The sequence below is a fragment of the Patiria miniata genome, unplaced genomic scaffold (genome assembly GCF_015706575.1).
Source record: "Patiria miniata isolate m_02_andy unplaced genomic scaffold, ASM1570657v1 HiC_scaffold_18, whole genome shotgun sequence".
In the NCBI taxonomy this organism is placed as follows: domain Eukaryota; kingdom Metazoa; phylum Echinodermata; class Asteroidea; order Valvatida; family Asterinidae; genus Patiria; species Patiria miniata.
This window is the reverse complement of record NW_024037056.1, coordinates 14,460,628-14,488,627: the sequence shown is the minus strand read 5'-3', so window position 1 is coordinate 14,488,627 and position 28,000 is coordinate 14,460,628. Positions and strand designations below refer to the sequence as shown.

Below are 28,000 nucleotides of genomic sequence, written 5' to 3'. Positions count from 1 at the left end.
GCACACCAGGAGCCACGATTTTACAGGATGCTTGAGACTGTCATTCCCTAACAATCCAGTAAGGTATTTCGCGATAACTTGATCATTTCGTTTTGTGATGTTTGCAAATGTTGTATCTTCCCTTTAACTGTATAATATCAAGCAGTCTTCAACTCCAAAATTTCAATTTCTTTTTGCACATTCTCAGAACCTGGCACCCAAGATTTTACCTTTTCTTCTTATCACCTACTCTAACCCTTCCAGTTGCATCTTGGTGCTAGTATGCCACATCTTAAAGCGGCTGAATCCTGTGTTGTTCGTCTCGTCATAGCAGAACCCTTTCCCCAAAAGTCGGTTCTTCGCTTGCTCGAACAAGCTCAAGAATGTGTCCCGGTAACACGCCCGCTGCAGGAAGTACTGGTACACTGTGGTTCCCGTGGAATCCTCCACTGTGTGTCCCCCTGGCAAGGAGGAGCCTTCTGATTGGCTGTCGGAGCTGACCAATGGGTCAATGTCTAGCGGGTCACATGGTCTGGATGGGATGGTTCCAACAAAGTCTGCAACGCGACTGCAAGTCTCCGCCTTCTGCAAAATAAGGAAAAGATGAAAACACTCCATTAAGGAAAGTGTTGCAGGAAACTTTACCCTGAAGTTACGTATTTCCTAAAAACCTTTACAAAAAAATTCTCTCTTGACCAACCTTGGAGACTGTCGGAGAAGATGGCCGTTTCATTTTCACCCCCACTCCTTCGCTACTCCCCGCCAGGGGGACACACTCCACTTGAAATATCGGGAAAGCCTGCTGCTGTGTGTCCTCGCTAGAGCTGACCACAAAGAGAATCTCGGGTGTTAGGAGTAGGCACCCCCCGCGCTGCAGGCCGTGGAATGTTACCGTGGTGACGTCGCAGTCCATCAGGATGTCTGCGTTGGGCAGTGAGTGTAGCATCTTCCTACAAAATCAATCAAGAAACAAAGCATAAAGAGTGTTTGTATTTAACAAAGATTTTGGGTGGTAAACTTTTATCTTAAGTGCCTTGTCCAAGTTGACTTACAAAAAAAAACCCACTGTAATTGAAGCATTTTTGAAATACAGCAGACACAACAGAAGGGCACTATTTTGAGTGGATAAACTCATTTGCATTGATTCAGATTTACTCAGTGTAAACAGCGCCCTCCTAATGTGTCCATGATTTCCCCAAAACAGCCAATACGGACAGGTTATACGCACTGAACATCTTAACAATGTACAAGGATATCATGGTTTTACCATGTGTATTTGAGTCTACTGTTGGTTGCCATGGCAGTCAGTGATGTCACACATTCTCCTTTTGGGCTTCTTGTTTCAACAAGACCAGCGCTGTGTAAAATACCTTCGAATCAGGGAAATGATAGAAAAAGATTGTTTAAAAACCAGTTTAATTCAATCCAGTATTATTAACTTCTTTGAGTTGTATTACATTGTATTTTCTTCAGACGCACCTTGTCCAGTCTGAGAGACAAACTCCGCGGCCCCGCCCAGCGGCTTGATGACCACGCCCACCAGACCTTTGCCGACGCCCCGTATGACCCCCGTTGCCTTCTGAGTTGGTGAGCTGACCTCAGGTGCTTGATGGAAGCTTTTGATTGGCTGGTCAGCAATGCCTCCAATGGCTCCTGTTTGTAAACAAAAATAGAGACACGTATAAACTAAATGGAAACACAATACGTGAATAAAATCTTTAAGATGGGGTTTCTTATTTATAGTTCATACTTACGCCAAATATTTTCACAAAATTCATTTTACATTTTTTGGCACATTAAACTTTTTTTTTATTTCATCAAACATATACCCAAAACTAAAACAATTATGTCAGTGAAGGCCAAAAGCCAATATAAAATTTCTTGGGCCATTAAATATAAACTGTGGCCGACTACTTTTGTGATCTATATACCAGATAGTTTTTGACATTTCCTAAATGTAAGTATTTCAAGACTTCTTACCTAATAAGCTGATACCAAAGCCACTCAGGCCTTGCATCAATCCATCCGTCACCCTGTCTGGCACCTTACGTCGTTGTTTCTCCCTCCGGGCGATGTGATCTTCATCGAGGGTCAGCCGATCCAGGTTTCGGGAAATGCTGGCTGCAAACTTTGTGACTGACGTCAGGGTACCTGGAGGAAACAATTCGTATGAAATTGCATCAATTTGAAGACCGCTATCACAAAAGTCGGCATACTTGAAGTTTGCCACAAGAGGGCACCAAACTCTGTAAAAAATTGCATGAAACCAACCTGCAGAAAGATGTCTGAGTAGTGACGACGTGCCGCTGGTTACCCCGGCAACAAACGCAGCTGGTCCCCTAGTCAGTCCCTCATATGGTAGCATGACGGAGTCGGTGAGGCCGCTACGGACGTTACGCAACAGGCCGGCTGGGTTGCCAAGTATCTCCAACGACCCTAACACCCAACCTAAAAATAATAATGTGGTGATTATATTGAGGTTTATACTAATGTCTTTAAGGGTTTATCTCCCATGTTCATCAGGCCATGAGACCAGTTTTCTGCAGCAGTTTGAGATCGGCGCAATCTGGTCTCTACCTTCACAGGTACCCATGTGTACTCCTGCGTGGAGAGAGGCAATTGTAGTCAAGTGTCTTGCCCAAGAACACAAGCACCATGTTCCCCGTCAGGGTAGGAACCCACTATAGTAAGATTTGTGGAAACATTTTTTTTCAGCTTACAAACAATTATGCCCATCAGGAATTAAATTTTACTTGAACGGTTGCCCAAAGCAGTAGAGACTAAAACTTTGAAAAGTGGGATTATGAACAGGAAAGTTAAACGTAAGATGCCCTCAAATTTTGCAAAAACTTACTCACCTGCTTTGAAGAGAGCACCAGACGTATAATGCACCGTGAGTGCCTGCACCAATTGTCTCGTTGTCGCAAACATCGGACCGCTATCAAACTGTCTAAAGGATAACGGCGTGCTGTCGACGGCGACAAACAACTTCAGAGAGGCGTGGACACTCGCAAACAATCTGATTGGTTGAATCAGAAACTGCCGCATGCTGATTGGCTCCTTCAGAGCACAGCTGGTGACGCGGACTTTGGCTGGGAATCTGTGGCTCGTGATTGGTCGGTTCTGTTCGTGTGACTTCGCAGGAATGAAGGTTTGAACTTGGAGAAGAAGGTCGTACAGGAAGTGATCTTCAAGGTAAAGTTCAAGAGGTTTAACCTCAACTTCCAGGGAAGCTAAACCGAGGAACAAATCCGTGCAGCTCTCCAACATGACCTGAGCAACAAGAGTGTGGTGCTGGTGACAAAAGTTTGCAAGCTCTTCCACTGGTCCGTCGCGAGATACTTCATCCTCTCCAGACTTTATCGACTCCTCTTGACTACAAAGGACGACAGCAAAATCGTACTTTCCCGCCCCCTTGAACATCTGATTGTCTACTTGGCAAGCCCGGGCAGACAGCTGTACTTGTTGTTGCTGAACTGGACTCTTTGTGCCACTTTCAATGATTGGATAACTCAACAGGAGCACATCTTGGATGCTGACGCGTAGCATCTCCGACGACTGAACAAGATCAGTGATTTCATCCATCACCATGACAACAACACTCCCGGCAGACAATCTGAATTTATATTGCAACTGAGAGAGAGAACTGGACGACATTGCAGTCTCAGAAGATGACTCAGTCTTTTCAGGATAAGAATGTTCCATCTCGAAAGCCAGTAAGGTGTTTGACTCAGCTCTAATAGAAGGCTCTGTTGAAGACTGCATCCCACTTCTGCCCCCAGATTTAGAGACATCCATGCTGAGTGGATCCACACGGATTTGCAACTGTGTCCCTACACAGTGACTAGAGACTAGGACATAGCCTATGCCAGCTACAGATACTATCTCAGATCTTTCTCTGTTGTCAGTAGCTAGTTGGATAGCCTCACTCCACGAATACTTGCTCTGTTTTAAATAACAAAAATCAAAATTGACTTAACAAAACTGGGTCTTTTGAAGATCTGTCTTCACTGGAATCCCGAAGAAGTTAACCTAATCAAAATTTGCAAAGATTTTTGACGGAATATTTTCACTGAGAGTTTTTGAAGAAAAAAAATTATGTTATTGCTTTCTGACATACCTCCAGAAAGATAAAAGTTACGACAGAAGCAAAGATTTAAAAGGCGGCAATTTACCTGTTTTTCTTCCCTGTGTTGTCTTTGTTGGCCTCTCGGTTCCTCCAGGCTTATAGCTAAACCAAGGAAGCTTCCTAGGCACAGATGAAGACTGGGTGTGTACGACCTTTGACCTCCGTCAGCTGAGGGCAAAGGTCGGTGGAGGTCATAGTGGACAAGGCAGTGAGGAAGGATAATGGGAATAGAAGGAACGGGACTATGTTGCTCCAAAACCTCCACTGTGGAAAAAAATATGAATAAAACATCCATGTTTGGCACTGAAAGAGATAAAAAAAAACAAAACAACAATACCATGGACTTAAACTTCACTTACGCTGTTCCGTCTCATGAAAAGGTGTCTGTCCAAAATGAAGAGGGTAGGAGCAGGCATTAGCAATGGTTACCCTGGCAACCGGGTCATCGTCAATGGTTACATACATGACCCCTTCCTGTTCTGCCAAGAGGTTCACAAAGGGTTGCGTAGCGATGGTCTCTGTTGTGGATGTTGTTTTGGGTGACGCCTGGCTAAAAATCTGGTTGATCTGTCAAAAAATAAAGAAATTAATTGGGACGGTCTAGATACCATGGAGTTCAAGGAGGGGAGGGGCGGGGCCGATGATTTTTCTGTTGGAGGAAGCTGTATTTAGCATCAATGTAAAAGCACATTGCATCAACATTTTCTTATAGTTAAAAAAATTTGGTTTTTATTGTTATGATGTCTGCACTTTTTCCTTCATTTTTCACTAGCCTCTTTCTTTATGGGGTTTATAAAACTGAAAGGGATTATAAAATTCCACAAAGAAAAAACTCACAGGAACTGATACTGGAATTCTTGGCCTAGAAATATCCAGTAGAATCCATCTACTCCAGTGAGTTTGCTCCTGATTGGTTGGATCTTTGACATCTGTTTTCCTATTGGTCCCCTCCGACTTGGCAAGAGCCAATGAGAGATACTGACTCTTGTCTTGAGTGTCAGAGGATGTTGGATGAGGAGATGGGATTGGCTGATTGTCAGACGGGATGTTCCATTGTGTGATGGGGATGTAGGTTTCTTCGGGAACAGCTGGAGGGACCGACACAGACTGCAGTGTGGAATCCTGCACAGTAACCTGTTAATGAGGATGAAAAATAAAGAGATAAACTCATAATGAACAATTTAGTTTAGGGTTTTTTACATTAATGTCAGGACAAAAAACATTGCAAATTTTGGAAGGTTCCATTTTATTTGGATCTTACCTTATTGGTTGCTATGGTGTCAAATGCTCTGAACATCACAGCTTTCTTGCTCTTGTTGCACAACATGAACTGAGGTAAAATTGTGATTACCCGAATGTTGTGCTTGACAGTTGATCTCAGTGCAAGACGAACGACCTGAAAATTGACAAACAGAAAGTTGACTTAGAAAATAAAATATTTCAATTTCAAAAGAATTTTCTGCACAAAATAATTTCCCGACTCACCCTGTTCTGTGCTACACCCATCCGCTGCACGGACAGGGTGATGTGGATATATCCCTCGGATATGAGGGTCAAAGTTGAAGGGTCGTGGGTCGTTGCTGGGACAGACGCAGCTACAAGGTGGATAGGTTTGGACTTGTTGCTGGTCGTGTATTTGGCTTTGCTGAGTTGCAAATAGAATCCTTCCTGTAAGATTGAAGAAAAAACAAAACAAAGAGAGTTCAAATAAACATGATGAAAGCTTAAAATGAAATTTAGAATTGCGAAAACTTGAAGGAAAAGATGAAACACAAGGCCTTGTTTGAAACTAAAACGAAGTAGTCAATTGCTAGTTCTCACTGCCAGTTTCACAGCTGAGTGGGTACCGATGAACGTGCACCTACCTTAAATCTCTGCGGTGCTATCGTTTGTCCTTTCTGAAGAAACAACGTCTTGCTGCCATCCTCCATGACGTCAATATCTAAATCCGTCTCGTTGACCATCAAGCACCATGGTAACACATCCACCATGATGGTGTTCAGGTTACGACTGAGGCGCGTCGTCGTGACCTGTAGGTCGGTGTTTGGTTTGTACGTGGTGTCCATGGTAACCATGTCCGGAGTAGCGTTAGGTGCCAGCGAGTGCGTGCCTGACGGGACTTCAGTGTTGCGAAGAGTGCAGTTGAAGGATTTTGTGCTGTTGGAGAAGAAATTTGAAAAGGGTGTTATTAAAATTTAATCTTCCAAGAACCTCAAAAATGCACCAGGTGGTTTTGCAGGATTTGCAGTATTAAGGCAAATGTAATTTTTCTCTGGACAAGAAGGGCAAGCCTACTGTCTTCTGACTGAGTCACTGTGTGACTGACTGAGTCACTGAGTTTAAATAATGTCTCCACCTGAGATGTTTGGTCCAGCTCCATTAATCTTGCTTTTAGACAAACTACAACATTTCTCCAAGTTTAACACAAAACGGAAATTTTTATCACCTTTCATAGTCAATGTGGTTGTACGGCCACGCCTCCATCATATTGGGATGCTGACACTGCTTAGCAATGGTTTCCATGGTGACTGGAGAGGCATCATCACTGTCTTTGGATAATCCCAGGCTGAGTTCATCAATCATGTCCGTGTTGATGGTGATTGGTGGGTTTGATGGACTAGAATCAAGACTGACAACAAAACAAATTATTTTCAATTTACAAAAAAATGTTAACCTAAAGTTTACATTAATATAATACTTCAGATATATTATGCAATATTAATATAAGATATGGACAATTCGTACTTTACTGTACTGTGAATTTAATCCATTCACTTAAATGAGGAATGAATTACTAAACAATTTGCTTTTACTTCTTGAACAATTTCTTAAGATTTTTGTTGAGAAAGCAGTGAAAAAAATTAAAAAATAAGAAAGGTTAATTATCTTACCCTAGTTGAAAGGTGAGATTGTGCCAGGCGTTCGGAGCAAACCGGTACAGAGATTGGTCTGAGCCTTGACCTTTGACCTGAACGACCTTGAGGTCATGTGGCTTAGTTGATTGAATATTCATGATCATGGGCCAGGGGAGGTGACAGCGAACGACGAACAATGGGCTGAACAGAACCTGCAGATTTGTAAACATTGCAGACAGTTTCAGCAACTAATGTACATCTTTGACAAAATGAGTTTCAAAAATTCTGTTAATTTCAAGTGAACAAAAGCCAATATCAGATGTGAGGTTTTCGTTTACTTGGCATATTTACAAAACTTATACTTCACTTAATACGTACCAGTCTCTGTACGTGATTTTCATGTTCTTCTGTGAAGATACGACACCACATATAGTGATGCACGCCATCCTGGTCAGAAACCTTCGCAAAACAAAATTCGGGAAATTTTGTTTTATAAAATGCTTTCACATGTGGGTCTTTACATATGTGTACGATTGAGTTGATTTTACTCAAAATACAAGGTTTTACTGTTCAAAAACAGAATACTCAAGGCTTTTGAAAAATAACTGTAAAGGAACAGTTTTTCAGAAAACCTTTTCACTCTAAAATCTAAATATCATGAATGGTGAGTTACAAATTGTCATTAAATATATAAAACACACCACAAAATTCAAACATACTTTGAGAACTGATTGCTCACGACTCATCTCCCCAGAGATGGCAAACTGTTCCGACCAATCACCACCCTCCTTATTTAGCTTGACTCTGACCCCTGTGATGTCACTGCTGCTACAGGTTAAAGAAGGCAGGCTGCTATTGGCTGATAGAGTGTGGAAGTGCTTAGCATCGATCACCTGACTTCCAATTCTAGCCAATCGGATGAGCTGTATCTCGAGGTCTAGGCTCAGGGCATTGGTGAAGAAATGCTGGCCGCAAAATATCACCTGGAAAGAAAATTGACTTCAATTAAAATTCTATCTGGGCATCTAAATTCCCTTTCTCTTTCAACTTTTATGTCTGTCTTTCATCTTCTAGCTACCTTCTTGTATTTCTTGACAATTTTTTCTTAGATGAAGGTTTTTGTTAATTTTTTAAAGGCAACAAGGTTTTTTACAAATAACTTTCATTTCACTCAATTTCATTTCACTCAATTGTAACATTTTTTCAGTTCTGGGAGAAAAGCAAGTTTTATTTTTTCTATCAAGATATCTTTCAAGATGCTTAGGAAAGTTTGACAGAATGGCTATATTTTCTGTTTAGCTTTCTGTTTGTTTGTCTGTAATGCCTTTCTGTCTGTTAAGAGGGTGGTGGCTTAGCTGTCTGTTTGTTAGGCTGTTTAGCTATCTGTCCCTTACTATGTCTGCCTGTCTGTCTCCATACCTGTTTCTGTAAAGCCGATATTTTCTTGATCTTAATGAACAATGTCGCCGTCTGGTCTTTGTGCTGCAGCGTACGTACAATCGTTCTCTCCTCATCAAGACTGAATGGTTCGGACCATCGCCAGTTTCTCCAGCCCTCGATGCATACATGTAGTCTCTAGATATGCAAAGCAGGTGCCAAGGTCAAAGGTCAAAATCACATAAGAGTCAAAGTTCAAAATCACTAAAACAATGCTTCAAAATTGCTTGTGCTGTGGACAAATTTCTTGACTATGGCTATGGCTAGATGTGGCTTCAGCAGCTTCCATTGGTGCATGTGCGATTGCAAGCCGTAACCATAATGATGTAGCCTTAGCCTACCTGTCGATGGTGTTTGTGCGTTCGCCAGCTGTACTCATGGCCCTTTCTGCTTTGCAGGACGATCGATTCATCCGTGTGGACCTGGCCAAATCGCAGGGTTTCGTCGGTGTCGTTGCAAATGGCGTAATTGCTGAACAGAAGATGCTCCTTGCCAGCTGAGTTGACCTGAAATTGATAACGGAAACAATTTATTTCACTTAGGAAATATCTATATTAAAATGGAACATTCCAGATTTTGCCAATAAGCCCCGCCCACCATAGTCACCTGACCAAAAGCCTTGATCTAATTGGTCAATGCACTACTTGATTGACAGGCAGGAGGGGATCCATAACAACCATTTCAAAAATTGAAACAAAAACAAAAAAAACCAACTCTGAATCCTTGAAATCAAAATGTTCCCAACGTACCTGTGATATTGCTTGTGCGGCCATGTTGAGCGAATGCACCGCTTCTTGACCTACGCTGACCTTGACTGACCCCAGGTCGACATGACCTTCTACATTTTGACCCCAGGTCGTATCCACGGTTGCGGATGCCCTCATTGGATGCAGCAGGGTTGCCATGGTGAGGTTGCGGTAGGTTAGGATGTCACACTGGACGGTTGTTGACATCTAACAAAAGTCAGACAATTTCCAATAATTTCATCTTTCTTATTTATGCTCAAAGTTGTAAAGGAATCAAAATAAATCACAAAAATCAATGTTTTTGACTTAATACTGAATGATTTGTGATTACTTGCTTACGTCACTCTCCTTATCTGAAGAAATTTCCTTCATAAACAAATACTAAAAGATGACTTTGCTGTGGAGGCTTATGAAAAATTACACAGGCCACAAAATTTACAAAGTGGACAGAAAGCGAACAAAAACTGACCTGTAGTTGTGTGTTGGCTTGAGCCGATGACCAGTGATTGAGATACAAGTCTGAAGTGTCTAGTCGAATGACCATGAATTCTTGGTCTGCCGGCGAGAGGTTGTCCGACACGAAAGGCTCCAGCCACTTGGGTTGCGCTGGATGATAAATGTAGAGTGTTAAACACAGCTCACAGCGAGACAACGGTGTAATTCAGTTCTTGATCAAAAGGGATGGAAGATTTGCCATACACATGGGAGGCGGGGAAAAGTAAGCCACGCCCCTCCTTCACTTCCTTAGACAGTAACATCATCATGTTTCTTGGGTACACACTTCCAACATGAATGTGTACAATCTTACGACTATCTGCCACATATTTCAAATGCATATTTCAAAACACACAGTTCTGAAGCAGTCTCCACAGTACAAAGTACTCTTTATATGAATAAGTTGGTTGCAGTACCGCAGCAAGCTCAGTGGTTGAGTGGTAAGACATCTGCGCTAGTAAGCAGGAGATCGTGGGTTCGAGTCCCACCCGAGTGATATTTTCTCACAATCACTAGGAACAACACTGAGTATACAGGTTTAATAACATACAAACGTCGGTGAAGGGCAAAACCCAGTATTGAATTTACATCTCCCTGATTCCATCACAATTCCATCTTATGTACAAGAAAGAACTCTGTCAAACTAAAATATCAGAGATACATTTACAGCATTTCAGTGAAGTGTTGATTCATATAAGTTGATTGTTCTAGTCATTACATTCTTTGCATAAATATGGATTGCAATACGATCAAATGCAATCCAAGAAAGCCTGGGTTATCTTCATATGCTATGGAAGGCATTTGCAACATAACTTGCATTTCCATGACGATATCAGGTTGTGTAACGCTTGTCGTAAATCCCTATTGCGTAGATAATAGATGACAACATTCAACCAGCAATTAGATAGAAACAAAATGTCTGTGAGAGTTCCGATTAGGAAGCTATTATAAGTCACAGCGCCCTCTTGTGACGTCTGAATGGAAATCCTGACGATGGACGGGAGCCAGGTTACGACAAGTGTTCCTGTGATGATGATGACAGTGGTCGCCAGTCGGAAACTCATTTGATGCGGTATTCTGTGACCAAATGCGCCGTTGCCTGCTTGGTTTTCGGCTGCGATGCGTCGCGCGTGACGACGCGCGATGATGGAAATGTGAACATACAATCCAAATATGGTAAACAGTACAAGCAACAGGAACACCACGCTTAAGTAGACTCTCCAATTGGACGACTGCCAAACGCACAACGTCAGACCATTCATCACGACGACGCTGCGATCGAACACCCCATAAACTAAAATGCCCCAGACAGTACTAAAAGTCCACGTTAAACATACAATGACCTTTGACCTGAAGACTGTCATAATCGTTGGGTACTGTAAAGGACGAGTGATAGCAATGTAGCGATCAATCGTGAGAAGACACAAAGAGAAAATGCTGAGAGTTTGAAAGAAGTATTGTAAGGCGTCGCGAGCAGCACAGACAAAATCTCCCAGCATCCAAGCACCGCTGACTATTTCCGGTAGGCGAAGAATCGAACACAATCCTGTGCAAAGATCCGATAACGTCAGGCTAGCCATGAATATCTTGGTGGTGTGATCCAAGCTCGTCACACGTCGTAATGCGAGAAGCATCAGCGAATTTAGAGTCAAGTTCAGGCAGGTTACAAGCATCGCTAGAAAGACGGCCAGAATTACCAATGCCAGGTCTGAGGATCCACTCTCAACCTCCACTCCTAAGAAACCTGACGTAGTGTTCGATACCATCCCTGTATCCAGTGTCGAGCTTGAAGCCATGCTTTCCAAAACTGGATTTTTTTCAGAAATTCAATCTCCAGATTTTTCCAGACAAGTTAAAAGAAATGCATTAAATGTCCACTCTCACTCCAAAACTACAGGAAAAGTGTAAAACTGGATTTCCTTATTTTGGTTGGATGTTAAACGCTCTGAAAACTCCAGCATATATGTGACTCGCCAAAAGGCTGGTAATAAGTGCCAGATCACTCAAAGTTCTAGTGCCTTCGACAGGGTGTGTGTTTAGTCCAAATGTCACCAACTGACATTTAAATTAGCTTTCCTCAAATCATCTGTAGGCGTAAGTAATGACATGGTTCTCTGTAAGCTTTTGTGGATCTCTGGTCACAAATAATGACATTATTGATAGCCAATCACAATGTTTTTACTCCTTTTGTCGACACGAGTACAATGTATATAGAAACAAAAATATCTGCACAAAAAACTCCAACCGCAAAAGGTTCATTGCATAAATATAATTTCACATAAATTAATTGATTTGGAATTACATTGTCATTTTGCTGCGGATGAATAATAGATCATGGCACTTATTGTGCAGACAGTGTTGACATTCAAGGTCGAAAAAGTACAAAGTAGATCCATTATGAGCGTCCATCCATCATTCGTATGCTTTCATTTTTTATAGGCTCCCCGGAAGTACCGAGTAAAATATATCTTTATTGCTTTATAAAGATAAAACAATAAAGGGGGAAAAGCTCATAGTAAATATAATTCCATTTACATAATTTATCTGCGCGGAAAATTGCTAATTGCTTTTTTTTCAGCACCTGTTTCTTTGGACAGTTCATAAATATCCTGCTCTCAAATGATGTCATTGTCATCAGCCTTGATGAATGCGTGGCATTGCTCTTTCAATTCCAGAGATGAAACAGCTCATTAATAAGATTGACGATAATTGAAATTAGCCGAGACAAACACTGATCTCCACAATTTATTCCAATTGTGAAAAGGTCAGACTATTGACGCTGAATGGTCATAACTGGTGGTCAGTCACGAAGGCACCCAAGCTTGACAAGAGAGAATAACATAATGAATCGATTCTGAACGGAACAATTACACTTTCATAGAATTGCTGAGGGAAGAATCATTTTAATATTCAACACAGTTCAGATAAAGTGAAACCGCATGCAACAAAATACCAAATTACAAATATGGAAAAGAGTTAAATTACCTTGTTTATGGCCAGTAACTTCAAGATTAACAAGACTATAAAATTTTACCTTTTTCCCCTCGAAACATGGTCCTAAATTTGACATAATCTATTGCTAATGACACACTTTGAGTAGTACTGTTATACAAATATTGAGTGGCTCAGCGTGGAATGGGAGGAATATTATCGCAAGGTAAAATCTGGACTTTTCCATTTCACAAGGCGAAGTATGCAAATAATGAATGCTTATGAGTGCAATGGTAAGAATAATTTCATGAGGTGACAGATGGAATGTTCCATTCCACAAGGAATAGAACTTCTATTTTTGCGGTGCGGCCGGTCCAAAGGGTTGGGACGAATAATTCAATTACACGTGATCAACAACCCACAGATAAGATGACAGGGATTTATTCAGGCATTGTATAATTGTTAATAGCTTAAAGACAAGATGGAGTAGTAAAAAATAAAAGACTAACCTTTTCCAAGAGTGTCTGTATGATGAGCTAGCCTGACTTCCATGCACTCCATCTTGAATCCTAAGGAGACCACTGGGAGTAAGTGTGCTGAGAAACTGGAATCTACCCTCATTGACGCAGCGAGGGCCGTGGGGGATATAATCAGTCCAGGATGGTTCTGGGGTGATAAAGGCTCGTCATCGCTGTGTAAGAAAAAAGTCAGAGATGGGGATGAGATCTAGAGAAGGATAGTATCGACTCTAATCATGAACAATAGGGGGAGCTATATCGTCTACCCGCATTAATGCAGCTAGGGCTGTGGGGAATACGATTAACTTTGATGAAACCCTCTCCCCTTCAAATATCCCCGCCCCAAATAAAATCCTTGATACCAAGTCCAAATGTTCTCTTACCTATCTTTGGCCACACTGTTGAGTACGACTCTCCACAGCGAAGCCACGGCTTGTCTGGATGTTTTGTCCGATGAGGCGGGCAAACTGAGGTGATAGGAATGCATCTCTGAGACGTACAGTTGACGGTAGACGCAGAAATCTTGTCTGAGATCGTCCCAGTACTCCAAGGTGCACGGAACCTGTGGCCAAATGATAAGTTTATTTTGTAACTTTACAGAATTTGTTTTGGTATTCAGTTGAACCACATTTATGTTTTGAAAGCAAAAAAATATAGCCGCGTCCTAATTACCAGGCTACGGCTAAAACTAACACAAGGGTCTATCGAAAGTAGCTGTAGCCGCTACCATAGGCGCATGCATAAATTGCTAAGTTGTAGCCTAGTTGTTCAGACATGGCTATATTTACCTCTTCTTCAGCAGTGGGCTCGCTATCGGCGGCACCAGCCTGATGCAGAGGTATTGGAGTTACAGATACGTGAGTCAGGATCCTAGGCTCGGGGTAACACCAGGTCATTGACCCCCAGTGACCTTTGGTGCTGTCTTGCAGGGCGAGGGAGGCAAAGACGATTTCGTTGGGCTTGGGACTCAGACCAACTCCATCTGAAGAAATTAAAAAAGGTAAACTTTAAGCAAATTCGAAGTGGTACCTTGTACATTATTCTAAAAATGTCTCATTTCAAAAATTGAACACAGAAGATAGGCCCTACTGTGGACAAAATGAGGCACTATAATGGACTATACTAAATAAAATGCACATTTACTGGGCCAGACTTTTTGTTTTGATTATTAAAGTAAAATATATTGCTATTTCAAAATATTAAACACAATAAAAAAAGGTAATTTTAAAATCATAACAATATGTGTTAATTATTGTCAACTTTTTTCCAACCTTTAATTCACATCTTTTTGTAACACTTTAACGGTATGGCTACAGCACTCTTGTTATTTTTTTCCCCCATTTTTTAAATTTAATAATTTTTTTTTTTGGGGGGGGGGGGGGGAATTGGTCCCGCCCACCCATCGGAATTCTTACCCCCATCACTGATGTAGCGGAACGCCCCAGCCCTTAAATCATCCTTGTAGTGTCGATCTGGCTGCTGAGATATTACATCCTTCAACAGGAAGACTGGGGCATGCTGGGAAGGGCTAGACTCCTTTGCTTTGACGAAAGTTTTGTCTTGCTCCTAAAAAATGGAGACACAACAGTTTGCAAACCTAGTATCTGCTTTTAACATACGAAATACAACATGGAGGTTTTTCTAAGTGGACGACACACTGTTGAGATAATTTTGATATACATGGTACAAAGCAAATGTTTAAAAGGGGGAATAAACACAACTATTTTTGTACCTGTCCACATTGGTTGAGATACTCCGTCACATGACGCTGCATCAGCGCAACACAGTTCAAATGCTCCTGACCCAGGAACACAGTCACATGACCCAGGCTGACCCCGGCCGTCACACGATTCATCGACCTGTCCGCTGCGCTACCGCCGTGTGCTGTCCAGTGGCTCTTGGCATCCATGCTCAGGTTGAATGGACCAATCAGGGGTCTCGTTTTATTGCGGATGGATGTCTTTAGGAGGAGTTGGTCCAATCGCAGTTTGGCTTGAATTTCTGAGACGATCCCTGTTAAATAAATATATGAATTTATAAACACTGCTTTTGCTGTTTAAATATCTCACATATTGTAACACACATTTAAATCATTTAAAGTTTTAAAATCTCACCATTGTTGTTTTGCAAATTGATCGCACCCTGACAATCACCAAACGAGCAGACGACGTGAGGATATTCCGAGTCCGGTATCGTTGCCATGACAACCACAAATTCAGTCATCTCCATGGAGACGCTCTTCACACGCGAGAGTACATCCAGGGCATCACTGTGGGTGCTGCTGTGATGTGATTGGCTGGATGGACGCCTGTTGCCGTGGCCGACGACAGGGGGATAGTGGGGCAAAACTGTAAATTAAAAAAAAAAAAATTAACAAATCTGTGAAACCTTTTTTCATATTTTACTTCAAAAGAACTGCTTCCACTGAAAAAATTTGCGTACCTGGTATTAGAACAGCGCCCCCTTGTGACAAGGCATCCTTCTCCGCTACTGGCTGGGCCGATATCTGAATGGATTTCGGTGGGGTGAGGCGTCTTATGAACTCAACGGCTTCGTCCACTTTAGCCAGGCTAAAGCTCACTTTGGCAGGACGGGCAATTTTCACTTTGGCGCTGGCTACAAATAAATAAATAAAATACAGAGAAATCAGAAAATGCTAAAAGTTTGGGGCTTTTAGCATTGTTTTCACAAAACCTTTCTCAAGGCTAACTTACCAAATTAAACAGAGCAAATAAACAAGAAAATTACACACCATTACAGGATGAATTGGGTTCGGAATGCTAAAATATATTTCCCTGACCGTACTAAATGTGACCAAATCCATAAGTGGGTAAATTTTCAATATTTTTTATGCACAAAGCACATATTTTTATTCTCATTACTCTAATCTTTTAGCTTCAGCAAGCTTCAATTTTTACCGTTGTAGGATTTTGTTACATTCCCTGTGGTGCTTGAAAAATCCCGGTGGGGTTAGGGGTAAAAACATTTCACTTAAGATACCACATGATTTTTTTCTTCAAGGTTCTCATGGAGTTCTTCTTGACAGATTTTACCTTGATTGCTGAGGCAGTCGTTGACAGTGAACGTCACAAGGGCGGGCCGTACCCCGGTCTTAGGGTGGGGCTCCCCCGGGCAAGTCTCAAACCAGGGTACGGTGAAGTCAGCTGGATTAGGCAACGGCTCATCACCAGATAACTCTATTTAGAAAAGTATGATATTGAAAATTGACTTATCAGATGCAAGACGAAAGGTGAAAAACTCAAGACAACCATCTTGATTTATTCCATGTAAAATTTTGATGTTGAAAACCTGTTCACCATTTTCATTCAATAAAAAAAGCATAAGTTATCCAGTTTTTAATTTCATGACAGTGACAACTTTAACTGATGTACAAAAAATCTACAACTATTGTAACTACTTGCCTCTAGTGGCGTTTTTCAGAGAAGCCCCTTCCACTGTCAAATCATAGATCGTTAGCTCGGCTCTCTGTTGCTGATGTTCAAGAGATAAAACAGCGGATGGTTGCATGACGGTTACGAACAAAAATGGCTGCAGCTCTGTCCGTCCTTCCTCAATTGTTGGCAGTGATTCGTTGCGTTCTTGATCATGAACCTGAGCCAAGTTTTCTTCGGCTGAGTTAATGCAAGAGTATAAAAACACCGACACCTTGCCCGCCGTGATTAGCGCGTCGATCGGAGTAAAGTTACTGCTTTTGGAAACTTTCTTGGCTTTCTGAGCTTGTGCTGAGGAAGACGATGGAATCTTTTGGACTGAAATTGGGACTGGAATCTCTTGCATTGCGACCTTTAGCTTTTGCCCTTTGACCCCTGCTTGGGTGGAGTCTTCACTGCCGAGTCCACTGTCGACGGGCGGGGAAGACTTCTTGCCCTTGTGACGAGCATCAGAATTCATTTCACGTGTCTTTGGCAGTTTTCCAGTCTGTACTGATGACATCATCTGATGCGTACTCTCGAGTCGTTGTGAAGGCTGGTTTTCCATTAAATTCCCAATTTTCATCAGCGATAGGAAGTTATCTTGGACCAAAGTTTGTAAGAGACACACCTGCCCGGTGCTAAGATAGAACGTCATGTCACTGGTGAAGTCAACTTCGATGGAGTGGCCACAGACTGTCACTGGCTACAAATGTAACACAAAGACATGTATCAAACGGTAGCCATATTGGTCTAGTTCCCAGACTGTCTAGTTCCAAACGTATATAATTATTAAAATGGAGAAATTTATACAAGTTGAAAAAAAAAAGAATTAAAAAAGACTTACTGATGACCTATGCTTGTCGGAAGCACCGTGCGCTTTGTCTATGATGATGGCAGGGGATGCGACAAACCGGATGTCAATGCCCACAACAAGAGGCAGGAGAGAGACTTCCCTTGGGGTGGGGCTGAGTATGCAAAGAGTTGGAAAAATACTTAAAAACAGCTGACTATTGAAGAAAAGTAATGACTATCTACAAGATTTCTGAACATTTAGATAATTTTGCTTTGTGATATATGTTAAATTTCTGTAAGTCAAGAAGTCATAATTTTCTTATATCAAATAATGTGGTCTAAATTAGAAATGAGAGAGCCAACAATCACCTTTGTATTGCATCTGTGTTCCACTCCAGGGCCGGGTTCTGAGAGTGTGGCATTCCGTCGATCTCACTCTCGCCTTTCCCTTTACCCTGGTCACAACATGCCTGGATCTGATCCCACAATGCAACAGACACACTGAGGTCATTGACATCCAGTTGGTACTGACGATCTTCAACATCTGAGCCTGGTGTCTGGGTAGTACCTGCTTGCACAGCACGTCTACGTAAAACAAAAACTTCTTAAACATGTAGCAAAAACTGAGATTTCAGAAAGATACAAAATGGGAGTGATTGATACGCTATGGAAATTTAAAGGTTAAAGGTTAAAGGTTAATCACTCACCTAAATATCTCCTTTTTGAGAACAAGTCGTTGTAGTGGGTTATCAGCATGTGGCCGGAGACACACCGAGTTGACCTGGAGTAGGAAAGTGTCCTGCGTTTCCATGGCAATGGTCTCATCTTCTTGACCTTTTGTCTCCCCTAGCAACCGAGGTTCTTTCGTAGGAGCAAAGATTCGTACTTCCTTGCAGTCAATGTAGATCAGAGGGAGGTTGCGACTCGACAACCATTCTTGGTTCGGAGTCGATGCAGATTTCAGACTTGCAGTTCTCTTTTGCTGGGAATCGGACGGGGAACGGATGCTAGTAGTTGAGATTTCGCGTTGGAATTGAGGCATCGCTGGTCTCTGTTTTGGTCCAATTCCTGAAATATCCGCGGTTGACTGAGCGACGTCAAGAATGTTTACTGTGCTAAAGATATCAAGCATGGAGACATACAAAGGGCACCACAGCATAACGTCAAACGGCTGCACCGCTACAACAATTTCATGAATGAAGCGCTGCCGTGACAGCGTTATTTCTTGGCTGGACGATTTCTTCGACTCCTTCACTTTGCCAGACAACTTTTGCACCAGGGATCTTCCCTGGGCCATGGTCCAAGTTGCCGACAGAAACCCGTGAGATTTTGCATCGCTGGGCTTGGTCGCGTGGGGAGCGGCGAATGGGTTGAAGGGCCTCGGGGCGGAGTGGCTGTGGGGACGCAGACGTAGGCCACGGATGCTAGTGTTGTGGGTGATGATGTCAGTGCATGAGAATAACACACCACAGAACGGACCACATTGCCAACTGCCATTGCTGTGAGTAAAGCAAAATTGAAGGAGTTTATGATGAATACAGATTTAAACAAGTGGAGTGCCATGGCCTCATAGTGCGAGTAATTCTGCAGGTTGTGGGTTCGAGTCCAGCCTGGGGTTATGGTGCGTGTGCCCTTGGGCAAGCACTTTGTCACTCACTTCTTCTCTCCGCCCAGGAGTAAATGGGTATCTGCGAGGGCAGAGATGGCTATTGTGATTGACTTTAGCTGCTTTCCACTAAAATTGCAGCATCGATCTCTATTATTTCCAAAGAAGCTGAGACTGTTTTGGAATGTTTTGGGGAATAAAAATAAAAGCAATATTTTATAAAATACTTACTTTTGAGTATAATGGTTAACATTTAATGACCCAACTTTGCACGTCACTTTCGAGTACACATCCTGAAAATCAAAACTTGTAGTCAGATCCTCAACCTCACAGCTGATCTTCATAGGGGGAGCACCCCCGTACAAACTGAAACAGAACTTCTGCAGTGTCAACTGCAGCCATAAGGACAGCTTCACTGTATCACTACTGTCTTCCTGGTCAGGGGGTGCCAGTCCTTGCGGAGACACGGGCACCTCGGCTGGTGAGGATAGAGACAGGGTTGTTGTTTCTTGATTGTCAGGTTGGCCGGAGGACGCGACGCTACTGAGAACTCTCGGAGCTGATTTGGAGGGTGATGCTGGAATTATGGGAACGCTAGCGGTTTGGGTCGAGATGCCGTAACTAGAGTTGAACACTTCAATCAGTTTGGATTTGTTGCTGAGGGCCTGGTTCAGGAGTGTACACGCCAGTGTCACCTTGGAATAAAACAAATAACAACACCCTCTTAAAAATGATCTCTTTGAAAAGCAAAGTACTGACATTTCTAAAACAGATATTCAGCTTTTTGTTGATATTAAATGGTTTGGAATATTTCGCTCCGTAAAATGAATAATCTATGTCAAAACAAATGCAGCAACCTAATGACTAAGGAAATTATTATATACTTTTTTTTCTGAGAATCCTGTTCAAACAGCTTCGGTTTTTGTTCTGATTATTTTTTTCTTTCTTTTATTCATCTCCTTTTCCCTCGAAATCTTGATTTTTGTAGGTGTGTATGAATACTCAACCATCCCTGTCAAACACGATTATTACACATTTTTAATGAAAAAGAAAGAAGACAGTTACACATTTTTCATGAAAAACAAGGATAATTACACATTTCTAATGAAAAAAACGTTTATTGCAAAGCAAAGAAAAACATGAAAAAAAAAGTATATAAAGAAGTTTTCAATAAGTTTTTTTTTACCTGCGACTTGGAGCAAGCCATTTGTATCTCCTGCATATCAGCATGCACACACAGCCCCAGGCCTGGCCTAGCCTTAGCCGCTCTGCCAGAGTGGCTAGACGTCACACCGACTGTGGCTGACAGAACGAGCGGCTTCAGAAGATAATACGGACCCTCATCGGAGTGAATAGTGTACATGCTGAAATTGGAGGCCTTCACGCTCCATGGTAGCTTTTCACCTGGTGTTTGTTGAGAGTAAGAGAATTGTATTACATTGTATTACATTGTATTACATTGTATCACATTGTATTACATTGTATCACATTGTATTACATTGAACTATTGTTTCCTCATAAGGCCAAAAACAATATATCTTTTTTTATACCTGTATCTGGTGGAAGATCTTTTCGATCCAATGGAATCTCTTGCAACGCCAAAATCATCTGATGATTCAAACTTGTCACCTTGACGACCGGAAGACTCAGAACTACCGTCTCTGGTGGGCTATTACCCAGCATGCCTTGCTGGATGCATTGTGGGATACTAGTCACGTCGGGTCCAAAGGTTAGGTGGTCCGTGGGAAGCGCTATGAAGCAGGTCTGCATGTCCACCTTGGAAATTCAGGAATATAAAATCTTTGAAAATTTTCATAAAAAGTGAAGGACCGCGTTAATAAAAATCAAAAGTTAGACCCTCCGCCCAAAATTTCTTGTTAACCATAACCACTCACTTGAACAGTCAGCTGTTTAACGACCAGCCACAACTTTTCCAGTAACTTCTCCCTGTCTGTCTGTTTGTCTTTGTCAGCCATTTTGGATTCTTCAGCTGTATCTAAGCTCCGTGGTTGCTGGGCCAACGGATTGGGTGTCTGCTGTGAAACGGTCGACGACTGTCGTTGAATTGGTTGGGAAGATTTTATTTTGTCCGGAGAAGTTGGTTTGACTCTCTGTACACTGCTTGAACCTGAGAATAAACGTTACAATAATTTAATATAAAAATCTCTGAGAAATGGTCATTTTTGTAAGTTTTGGATCCATACTAATGTAACATTAGATAGTTTTCAGTAAAAAAACATTTTTTTCCAAAATTTGATTCACCCTGAATTGAAAAACAGAAATTTATCTTGTTTTATAAAATAATCTGTCGATGGAAAGAAGAGTTATATACCTTCTGAGGAATGTTGCTTCCTCACAGATCTTTGATTCTTGCGAGAGCTCGCCTCCTCTGTGACCTTTGACCTCACTTGACCTCTGGGCTGGTACAGTAGCCACGTGTAGATGATCGGGTCAACACACACAGCAGTTCCTTGCAAATCAAGAAGGAAAACTCCGCAAGACACTTACCGGAACAAAAATTGAAAAAGCAGATTCGTTATTGCTTAATCATTAATCTAAGCACAAGATATATATATTTTTTTCCATAAATTCACAGACCCTATTGTTTTGACTAAATATCAAACTGCAGGATGTTTGAATAAATACAAACCTTCTGAGGTGTTGTCTGAATCAGACGATCTTGGAATCTGAATGGTGAACGTTATAAGGTCCACAGCATCAAGCTGGGATTGACTTGACTGCTGTTTCATGAAACTTTTGTGGTGGTGTAAATCTGAGGTGTCTACTGGGCCATGAAACAGCGGTGTGTCACTGGCTCTGCCTTGATCTAGGAAAGCAAAGGAAATGAAGGAAGATTCAGCTTCATGTAATGTCTACAGAAGACCTTGTCAAATGTTTTCTGTTAAATATTATTTTATGAAAAAAAAAAAAAAAATCTAGTCAGGCTCCCTTTGCAGTTTCTTTGATGAAATGCTGAACTGCTTACCTAACGCTTGCACTGTAATCTGTGCTTGGCTCAGGGTACCAGACATAGCCTGGGTTAGCCTCGTCTGAGTGAATTTAACTTCCAGGCTATTGAGAGAGGCTTGTAGTACAGGCTGGCCGGATGGGAAGGCTTTGACTATGAATAAACATAAGGGAGAAATTTATGAATATTTAATGAAGATGAATTGGATGATATGAATATTCAATTCAGATGACATGTGATATGCATATGTACACAGTTTGAGCATATGAAATCAAGGGTTACGTTTCAAGGCTGCTTCATACATGTAAATGCGATGCAAATTTGACGACACAAAGCATTCACTGCGAAATTCGCCAGAGTTGAAATGTGTGCAAGTTTTGAGAAATTGCAGTGCAAAAACTTTCCCAGACGTCACAAATCGTGTTTGCATTCGCGCCAAGTATTAGCCAGCTTTAAGTCTTTTACCGGATGGTTTAAAGACGTCCTCCAATAGACTGGTTCCGGCGAGTCTGGCCGCCTCCACCTCTGGCTGTCTACTGGTCCAGCTATTACAGATATGTAGCATCAGAAGACATTGCGCTTTGGTTGCATTGCATGAGATACTGGGCAGCTCAAGCATTAACTCCGAATGAATCAGACTTTTGTCTTTCCTGAAAGATGAACAAAAACAAAGTTTTGTCTTAAATTTATTACTTTTTTTGTTTTTTAGCTGAGCAATTTTTTTTTAGTGCTTAGAATTTTCTTAGCAAATTATGCAGTTTTTAAGACTCACCAGTACATAGGCAACACCAGTTCCTTGTGGTACAAGGCTGCACTCCACGAGGGCATGATGGGAAGAATTGGGGGTGAAAGGTCACTGCTGGGGTCAATGAAGGTCAAACCAAACTGGCAACCAAAGATCTGTTGGAGCGAGTAACATTTAAGTTAAGTAATGGTTTGTAGAATGTGGCATTTTTCCCCAAATTATCGAAGTCTTTCCACGTATCTGGTCTAAACAATGGGCTGGATTTAGCCCATCACTGGTATTACGGGTATCCTATATGATAGCACTGCCCGACTCACAAGTGACAGGCCCACACCGTCAGTCAGTTAGTCAGTCCATGAGGTACACAAATGTAAGCTGGTTCTCTTTGTGACCAGGGAAATGTTTCTATTTACTTCAAAATCAGAGTTTTCCAATTCCTACCTTGTAGTATTTATGTGAGTAGCAGTGGTACATAAGTTTGGAGCTACGACTGTTGATTGGCAGTTTACTGACAGGCTGGATGAGTCTTCTTGCATACATGGGCTCGGTGCTCTGGAAGTCAATCCTGTCGGTTTGAAGACATAACGTCGGAACGGAAGGAGTCTCTTGAAAGCTCATGCCCTGGGAGCAAAAAAAGATGACACCCATGAGGGTTATAAAGAGTCTCTATAATATTAAACTCAAAAAAGTTGCACAGAAAATGTACATATATAGAGGGGAACCCCCCTCTTTTGTGTTGGTCATTGTGTTACCAGAATCTCAGGAATTCTTTTGAGATATCTAGGGGGATGTGTTAGGTAACAATAGCCAACGGTTCACATAGGGTTTAGGGAGATGGTGGGGGGGGGGGGGGGGGTACCCCTTCGTCTCAAATTGTGCTGGGTATATCCATGTAAGGTTCATTTTGTCTTACAGAAAATCTGTTTTAATCAAACGAAATTCCTTAAAAGCAATAAATACCCAAGAAAAATGAACTGTGCTCAAAAGGCTTTTGTATTAAAATGTTTTATTTATTGGATAAGTCTCTTGATGATTTTGCACCTGTTTAGTAGTAGATGGGCTCTTGGATGAGCTGTAGTAAGGATGCTGGGCCGATGGAAACAGAATCTGTAGATTGAGTAGAGTTAGATGGGTGGAGCGGGACGGCACCCAATCCTCAAGAGTCGTGACTTGCTCTGGAGTGGCCGACGGTCGATTCTCATCAACAATTTCTGAATCAGTAAAATATATTGACAATGAAACATACAGTGCCATGTTCATGGTTACTACAACAAACAAAATCCCATGAAATGAAGTTGTTGATGCCTGCGACCGTTCTGCTGTTTTTGTATCAATGATGCATTTGGCACACTGAATTCTAAAGTCTCAGGAAGACAATTGCAGCAAAGTATCCATCTCAGGGACATAAAATAGACCACATGGTTTGGCACTTAAAGGACCATAAGCCCCGCCCACCTTTTGTTTACCTTGGTCATCTGACAAAAAGTTGTGATCTAACTGGTCAATGTGTACAGTTTGATTGACAGATGGGCAGGGTACATTGGGCAACAAAAGCTGTTACCTGGTTGCGGTATGCTGTAGGGTTCGTACTCGTGATCGGCTGCGCATTCCACGAACTTCATCAGTCTGTGAACCACATCGCTGCCGACTACCAGTTTGGCCGGGTTGAACAGGAATCGCTTGCTAGATGTCTCCTTCATGTCGAAGATTGGATCGGAATCGTCGGCGCTGTGATGGGACGATCGACTTGATGAATCACTGGCTGAAATGACAGAGAATTGAAAGAAAACATTAAAACATTCTGTATATGAAGGAGGTATACGTCTCCTTATAAATATTGTGTAAATTATTAAGTAAAGATCGGGCATTTATGGCCGAGGCATCAGTTTTTGCCACTTGCGTGCTACAGACATTAGTCGTAGCCACCGACTAACTTTGGAAAAATAACCCACCATTTTTGTTGCCCATCATTTCAGCCACAAACAGGTAGTCCGTCCAGACGGCACCGAACCGCTGCGTTGCCAGCGCCTCGCTGTACGTATCCTGGTGGGTGTCCCAGTCCAGAATGAAGGGCGCCCTCTGCTGTCTGTTCTCAGGACAGTTCTCGTCAAACAGGGAGTTGGTGAGGTACTTGGTGCGTTTCTGGTTGTAGTCGGGAGTGCCACAAGTTAAGAAGCAAGAACTCTGCAAATAATAAAATAAAACAAAAACAAATGTGACCCTGCTATACAAAACTTGTTCAAAGGAGCATCTCCGCTCGGAATTTTGACAATATTTTGTGCGACTTTCTTTGGAATCATGCAGCAACTCTACAAACAAATTCATGAGTAGAATAGCAATACTTTCACTTCAAACATAAAGCTATGAGTGTCTTGCACCAACCTTGATAAGTTGTGCAATAACAGATCCACGACAATCACAATTTGCTGGTTAAATAGGTCATTTTCAGTCGCTACGCCACAACTTTCGCCACCTAAACTGATAGCGCAAGTTACCCCATAATTTGTTGCACAACTCGCGGACTTACGCACTATGAAACTTTCTTGAAATTGTCATAACTGAAATTGTGGCGGAGGTGGACTTCAACCATTTCGTATCATTTGGTGAAATTGACTGCTGACCTGTGGGATTCTTACCGGATTAAACTCCCCTGGCGCTTGTTCATCATCATTGGTGACCAGCCCACACACGCAGTCGCCCATCACCGACGCAGTGATGTAACTGAACCCCATCTGATGCACGAAGAACTCCTCTCCTTGCATCAAGATCTCGATGGCCGAACCGGACAGTTCCATTCTCAGCAGCGGGTAGGTTTCAAGCTTGGAGGAGGGGGTTGAGTAAACTGGATGGTTGGTTGAGATTTCCTTAGTCAGCTACAAAAGAGAAGCATGGAATTTTGGAAGGGTCACTACAGTTACGAAAAACTTGAGTTTTCCAAGCATCCTTACTTTCAATACTAGTCTTTGCAGCTTGTTTCTGCTTGTCAGGGACCGGTTGCAAAGGGTAAAGAAGACCAATCCAATCTTGGATTAAGGCTATTATTTCCCTTGAAGGCAGCGTAACATTTTGAATTTGTAGTTTTTTCGTGGAACGTTCAAACAAGTTTGCTTTCATTTTGTACCTTGAATGTGATGCGCGCTCTGTTGCAGTACAGACCGACAGACAGTATCGGGTCGGGCCGTTTCTCTCTCCTCTTGGAGCCGCCCATCTGATCTTCATCCTCCTCATAGTACAGGAGCTCTGGAACGTAGGACCACGCCCACGAGGCCCAGCCTTCGGAACTGGAACCTTCTGGCCGGGTGGGGTCTGCAAAAAGTCAACGGTGAAATGTAAAAGTTCAAAGTTTCATATGAATGGCCATTCACCCTATTAAAACTCAATTGCATCAGCTCGTCATACTCAAAAGTGGTGAAACTATTTTGAGTCAGAAATTCCACCTTGATGATGGAGGGAAATTTTTTCTTTGTAAAGGGCATTTTCAGATTAAATAAAAAATCATATCGTTTGTTGGGCATCGAGGCTCAGCCTATTACCTGGTTTTGTATCTGCTTTGATGGCTTCTATTGCTGCAGTCTGGTCGCCTGACTCTCCTAATTTATTCCCTTGATCCAACGTGCCGTAGTATAACGCAACTAGCAGCTGCAGCAGTCTGAGAAACATTGGCAGCTGCGTGTCCGACAAAGACATGTCCAACTCTTCACAATACACGTTCATTTTGACGACTGATGGCCTCTTGGCATTCAAGCTGGCGTACGTCATCTGCATACGCAGCGACACGGCACAGCGATACACCATCGGTTCTTGATAAATCTCTATCTTTCCACTTGCGTTCCTCTTATCTAGACAAACCGTAAGGTCCGAAAACTCGCAAACTCGTCTCAGCACCAGCTCTGGTAAACTCAGCTCAGTGAAAGCCGACTGCCAGTCTGCGTTCACGGCAAACGACTCGGCAGATTTGACATTGACCGACAGAACAATGTCATCTTCGACGTACTTCAAGATGAGATTTTTGATGACGAGGGTTACATTATTGATGACACGGTTCATCAGAGATTGCACATAACCTGGAGGTAAATCCCTATCCTGTTTTTCATACTTCTGTTTCGCTTTAATGGCAACATCCGTCTTAGTCTTACTAACCAGGCTCGATTTTGACGAAGCACTGTCGTGTTCATCATACCCCTCATCCCGAAGTTTCAATGCGCATTCGATCGTATTAATCGTTATGACGACAGGTTCATAGCCGAGTCTGGTCCACGGGACATGAATGCGCAACTCGTGGATGTGTCCACTGACAAATGTCAACGGGAGGTTCAACTCTTGTTCCAGGACATCCAGTCGAAGGTCGAGTTTGTTGAGGACCAGGTCACCACCCCAGAGTGACAGTTGGAGATCCTCGGGCTTGAGATTCTTGATGTACTTGTCCACGTAGCCAAGGAGGAACGGGGAGATGTAAGACTCAAGCATGATGGCAATTGGCAGTGACTGTTAGGGGAAGACAGAAGAGTGATGGGGCACCTTATTCATTGTCCTTGGATAAATCCTGAAATACAAAAAAAAAATTAAAACCAAACTTTTTATGAAAATGACGTCTTTAAAGTTTTCCTTAAACACCACTTTGTTTTACAAGTTGTTCCATATTAATACTAAAAGTGTCATTTGATGTCAAACTCTATTTTTTTCTCACTTTTAGTTTAGGACTTAGTCAATTTTGAAAATGGAAATAAATTCATATATTAGTCATAAAATCGAATGCATAAAAATCCAACTGAGTGCATAAACCCATCTTGTTCTAATATAACATGTCTAATTCTGTTCAAAAGACAAACATGACAAAACTCAAATTTCATTTTTTTTAATCATTTTTTAATTTTTAATTTTATTTTAAATAACTAGAAGTAGAAATGTAAATAAACAAATCTTGTATTTTGTACGCTACCTCATTCCTAAAGAGCTAACCTAATCGATCCAAGTCCATAAAACTAAAAGTTGATAAAATAAAACCACCCCATTACACCGGCCACTGAACCACGCCCCCATCTCCTCTGCGCGCGTACTGCGGCCCAGTGCGCGAACAAGGTCGACTTTTATTTTTAACATTAACAAACCGACAACCAATCAAAAAATCGATGAGCTCAAAAATGCATGATATACATAACCAAGGTATAATAATGTATTATAATTCTGATGATTGAAAATGAAAAACACAATTTTTACGATGTTTAGAAGCGCCCGCGCCACAACTTCCACGTAGCTCGATCAATCACTGCAGGCCGCCATCTTGCAAATGTTTATTTACCTGGGGTTATATCATTTTACAATAGGGGTCAATTAAATAATTAATAAAATAATTGCAACAACTAAG

General features: G+C 41.9%; 2 protein-coding genes across 3 annotated transcripts; both read right to left on the bottom strand.

Annotated features, from left to right (window-relative positions):
- Positions 1-4: 4 nt before the first annotated feature.
- Positions 5-27,928, bottom strand: LOC119724784 (vacuolar protein sorting-associated protein 13B-like). Of its 2 annotated transcripts, none has more exons than XM_038195996.1 (50): positions 27,853-27,928; positions 26,169-27,178; positions 25,757-25,941; positions 25,272-25,508; positions 24,588-24,819; positions 24,197-24,397; positions 23,677-23,846; positions 23,077-23,256; positions 22,663-22,790; positions 22,356-22,540; positions 21,909-22,043; positions 21,573-21,749; positions 21,255-21,425; positions 20,818-21,050; positions 20,473-20,698; positions 20,109-20,326; positions 19,154-19,617; positions 18,024-18,815; positions 17,686-17,901; positions 17,369-17,489; positions 16,513-17,227; positions 16,144-16,287; positions 15,533-15,706; positions 15,205-15,438; positions 14,823-15,103; positions 14,506-14,656; positions 13,879-14,072; positions 13,474-13,652; positions 13,082-13,263; positions 9,616-9,752; positions 9,150-9,353; positions 8,742-8,906; positions 8,383-8,538; positions 7,683-7,946; positions 7,342-7,422; positions 7,000-7,175; positions 6,555-6,737; positions 5,974-6,265; positions 5,594-5,776; positions 5,370-5,504; positions 4,946-5,242; positions 4,468-4,675; positions 4,155-4,372; positions 2,838-3,924; positions 2,251-2,427; positions 1,960-2,130; positions 1,459-1,632; positions 1,247-1,349; positions 680-929; positions 5-564 (listed from the first exon to the last, which is right to left on the bottom strand). In XM_038195996.1, exons 2-50 carry the CDS (start codon positions 27,100-27,102, stop codon positions 226-228), a joined length of 12,459 nt encoding a protein of 4,152 aa, XP_038051924.1. In that variant the 5' UTR covers positions 27,103-27,178; positions 27,853-27,928; the 3' UTR covers positions 5-225. The 2 variants fall into 2 exon arrangements, with proteins under 2 accessions (XP_038051924.1, XP_038051923.1); XM_038195995.1 differs by having other exon boundaries at positions 226-564; positions 26,169-27,120; positions 27,853-27,920.
- On the bottom strand, positions 10,211-11,565 carry LOC119724786 (trace amine-associated receptor 13c-like). Its single transcript, XM_038195999.1, has one exon. It carries the CDS (start codon positions 11,435-11,437, stop codon positions 10,430-10,432), a length of 1,008 nt encoding a protein of 335 aa, XP_038051927.1. The 5' UTR covers positions 11,438-11,565; the 3' UTR covers positions 10,211-10,429.
- Positions 27,929-28,000: the final 72 nt, after the last annotated feature.

Bases quoted from the DNA above. Each gene is read 5' to 3' on its own strand.
- LOC119724784 (XM_038195996.1), bottom strand. From the start codon at position 27,102: ATGCTTGAGTCTTACATCTCCCCGTTCCTCCTTGGCTACGTGGACAAG. The intron at 25,509-25,756 runs GTACAAAATGAA...TCTCTTTTGTAG, and splicing joins GAGCGCGCATCACATTCAAG to CTGACTAAGGAAATCTCAAC. The intron at 24,398-24,587 runs GTGGGTTATTTT...CTGTCATTTCAG, and splicing joins AATGATGGGCAACAAAAATG to CCAGTGATTCATCAAGTCGA.
- LOC119724786 (XM_038195999.1), bottom strand. From the start codon at position 11,437: ATGGCTTCAAGCTCGACACTGGATACAGGGATGGTATCGAACACTACG.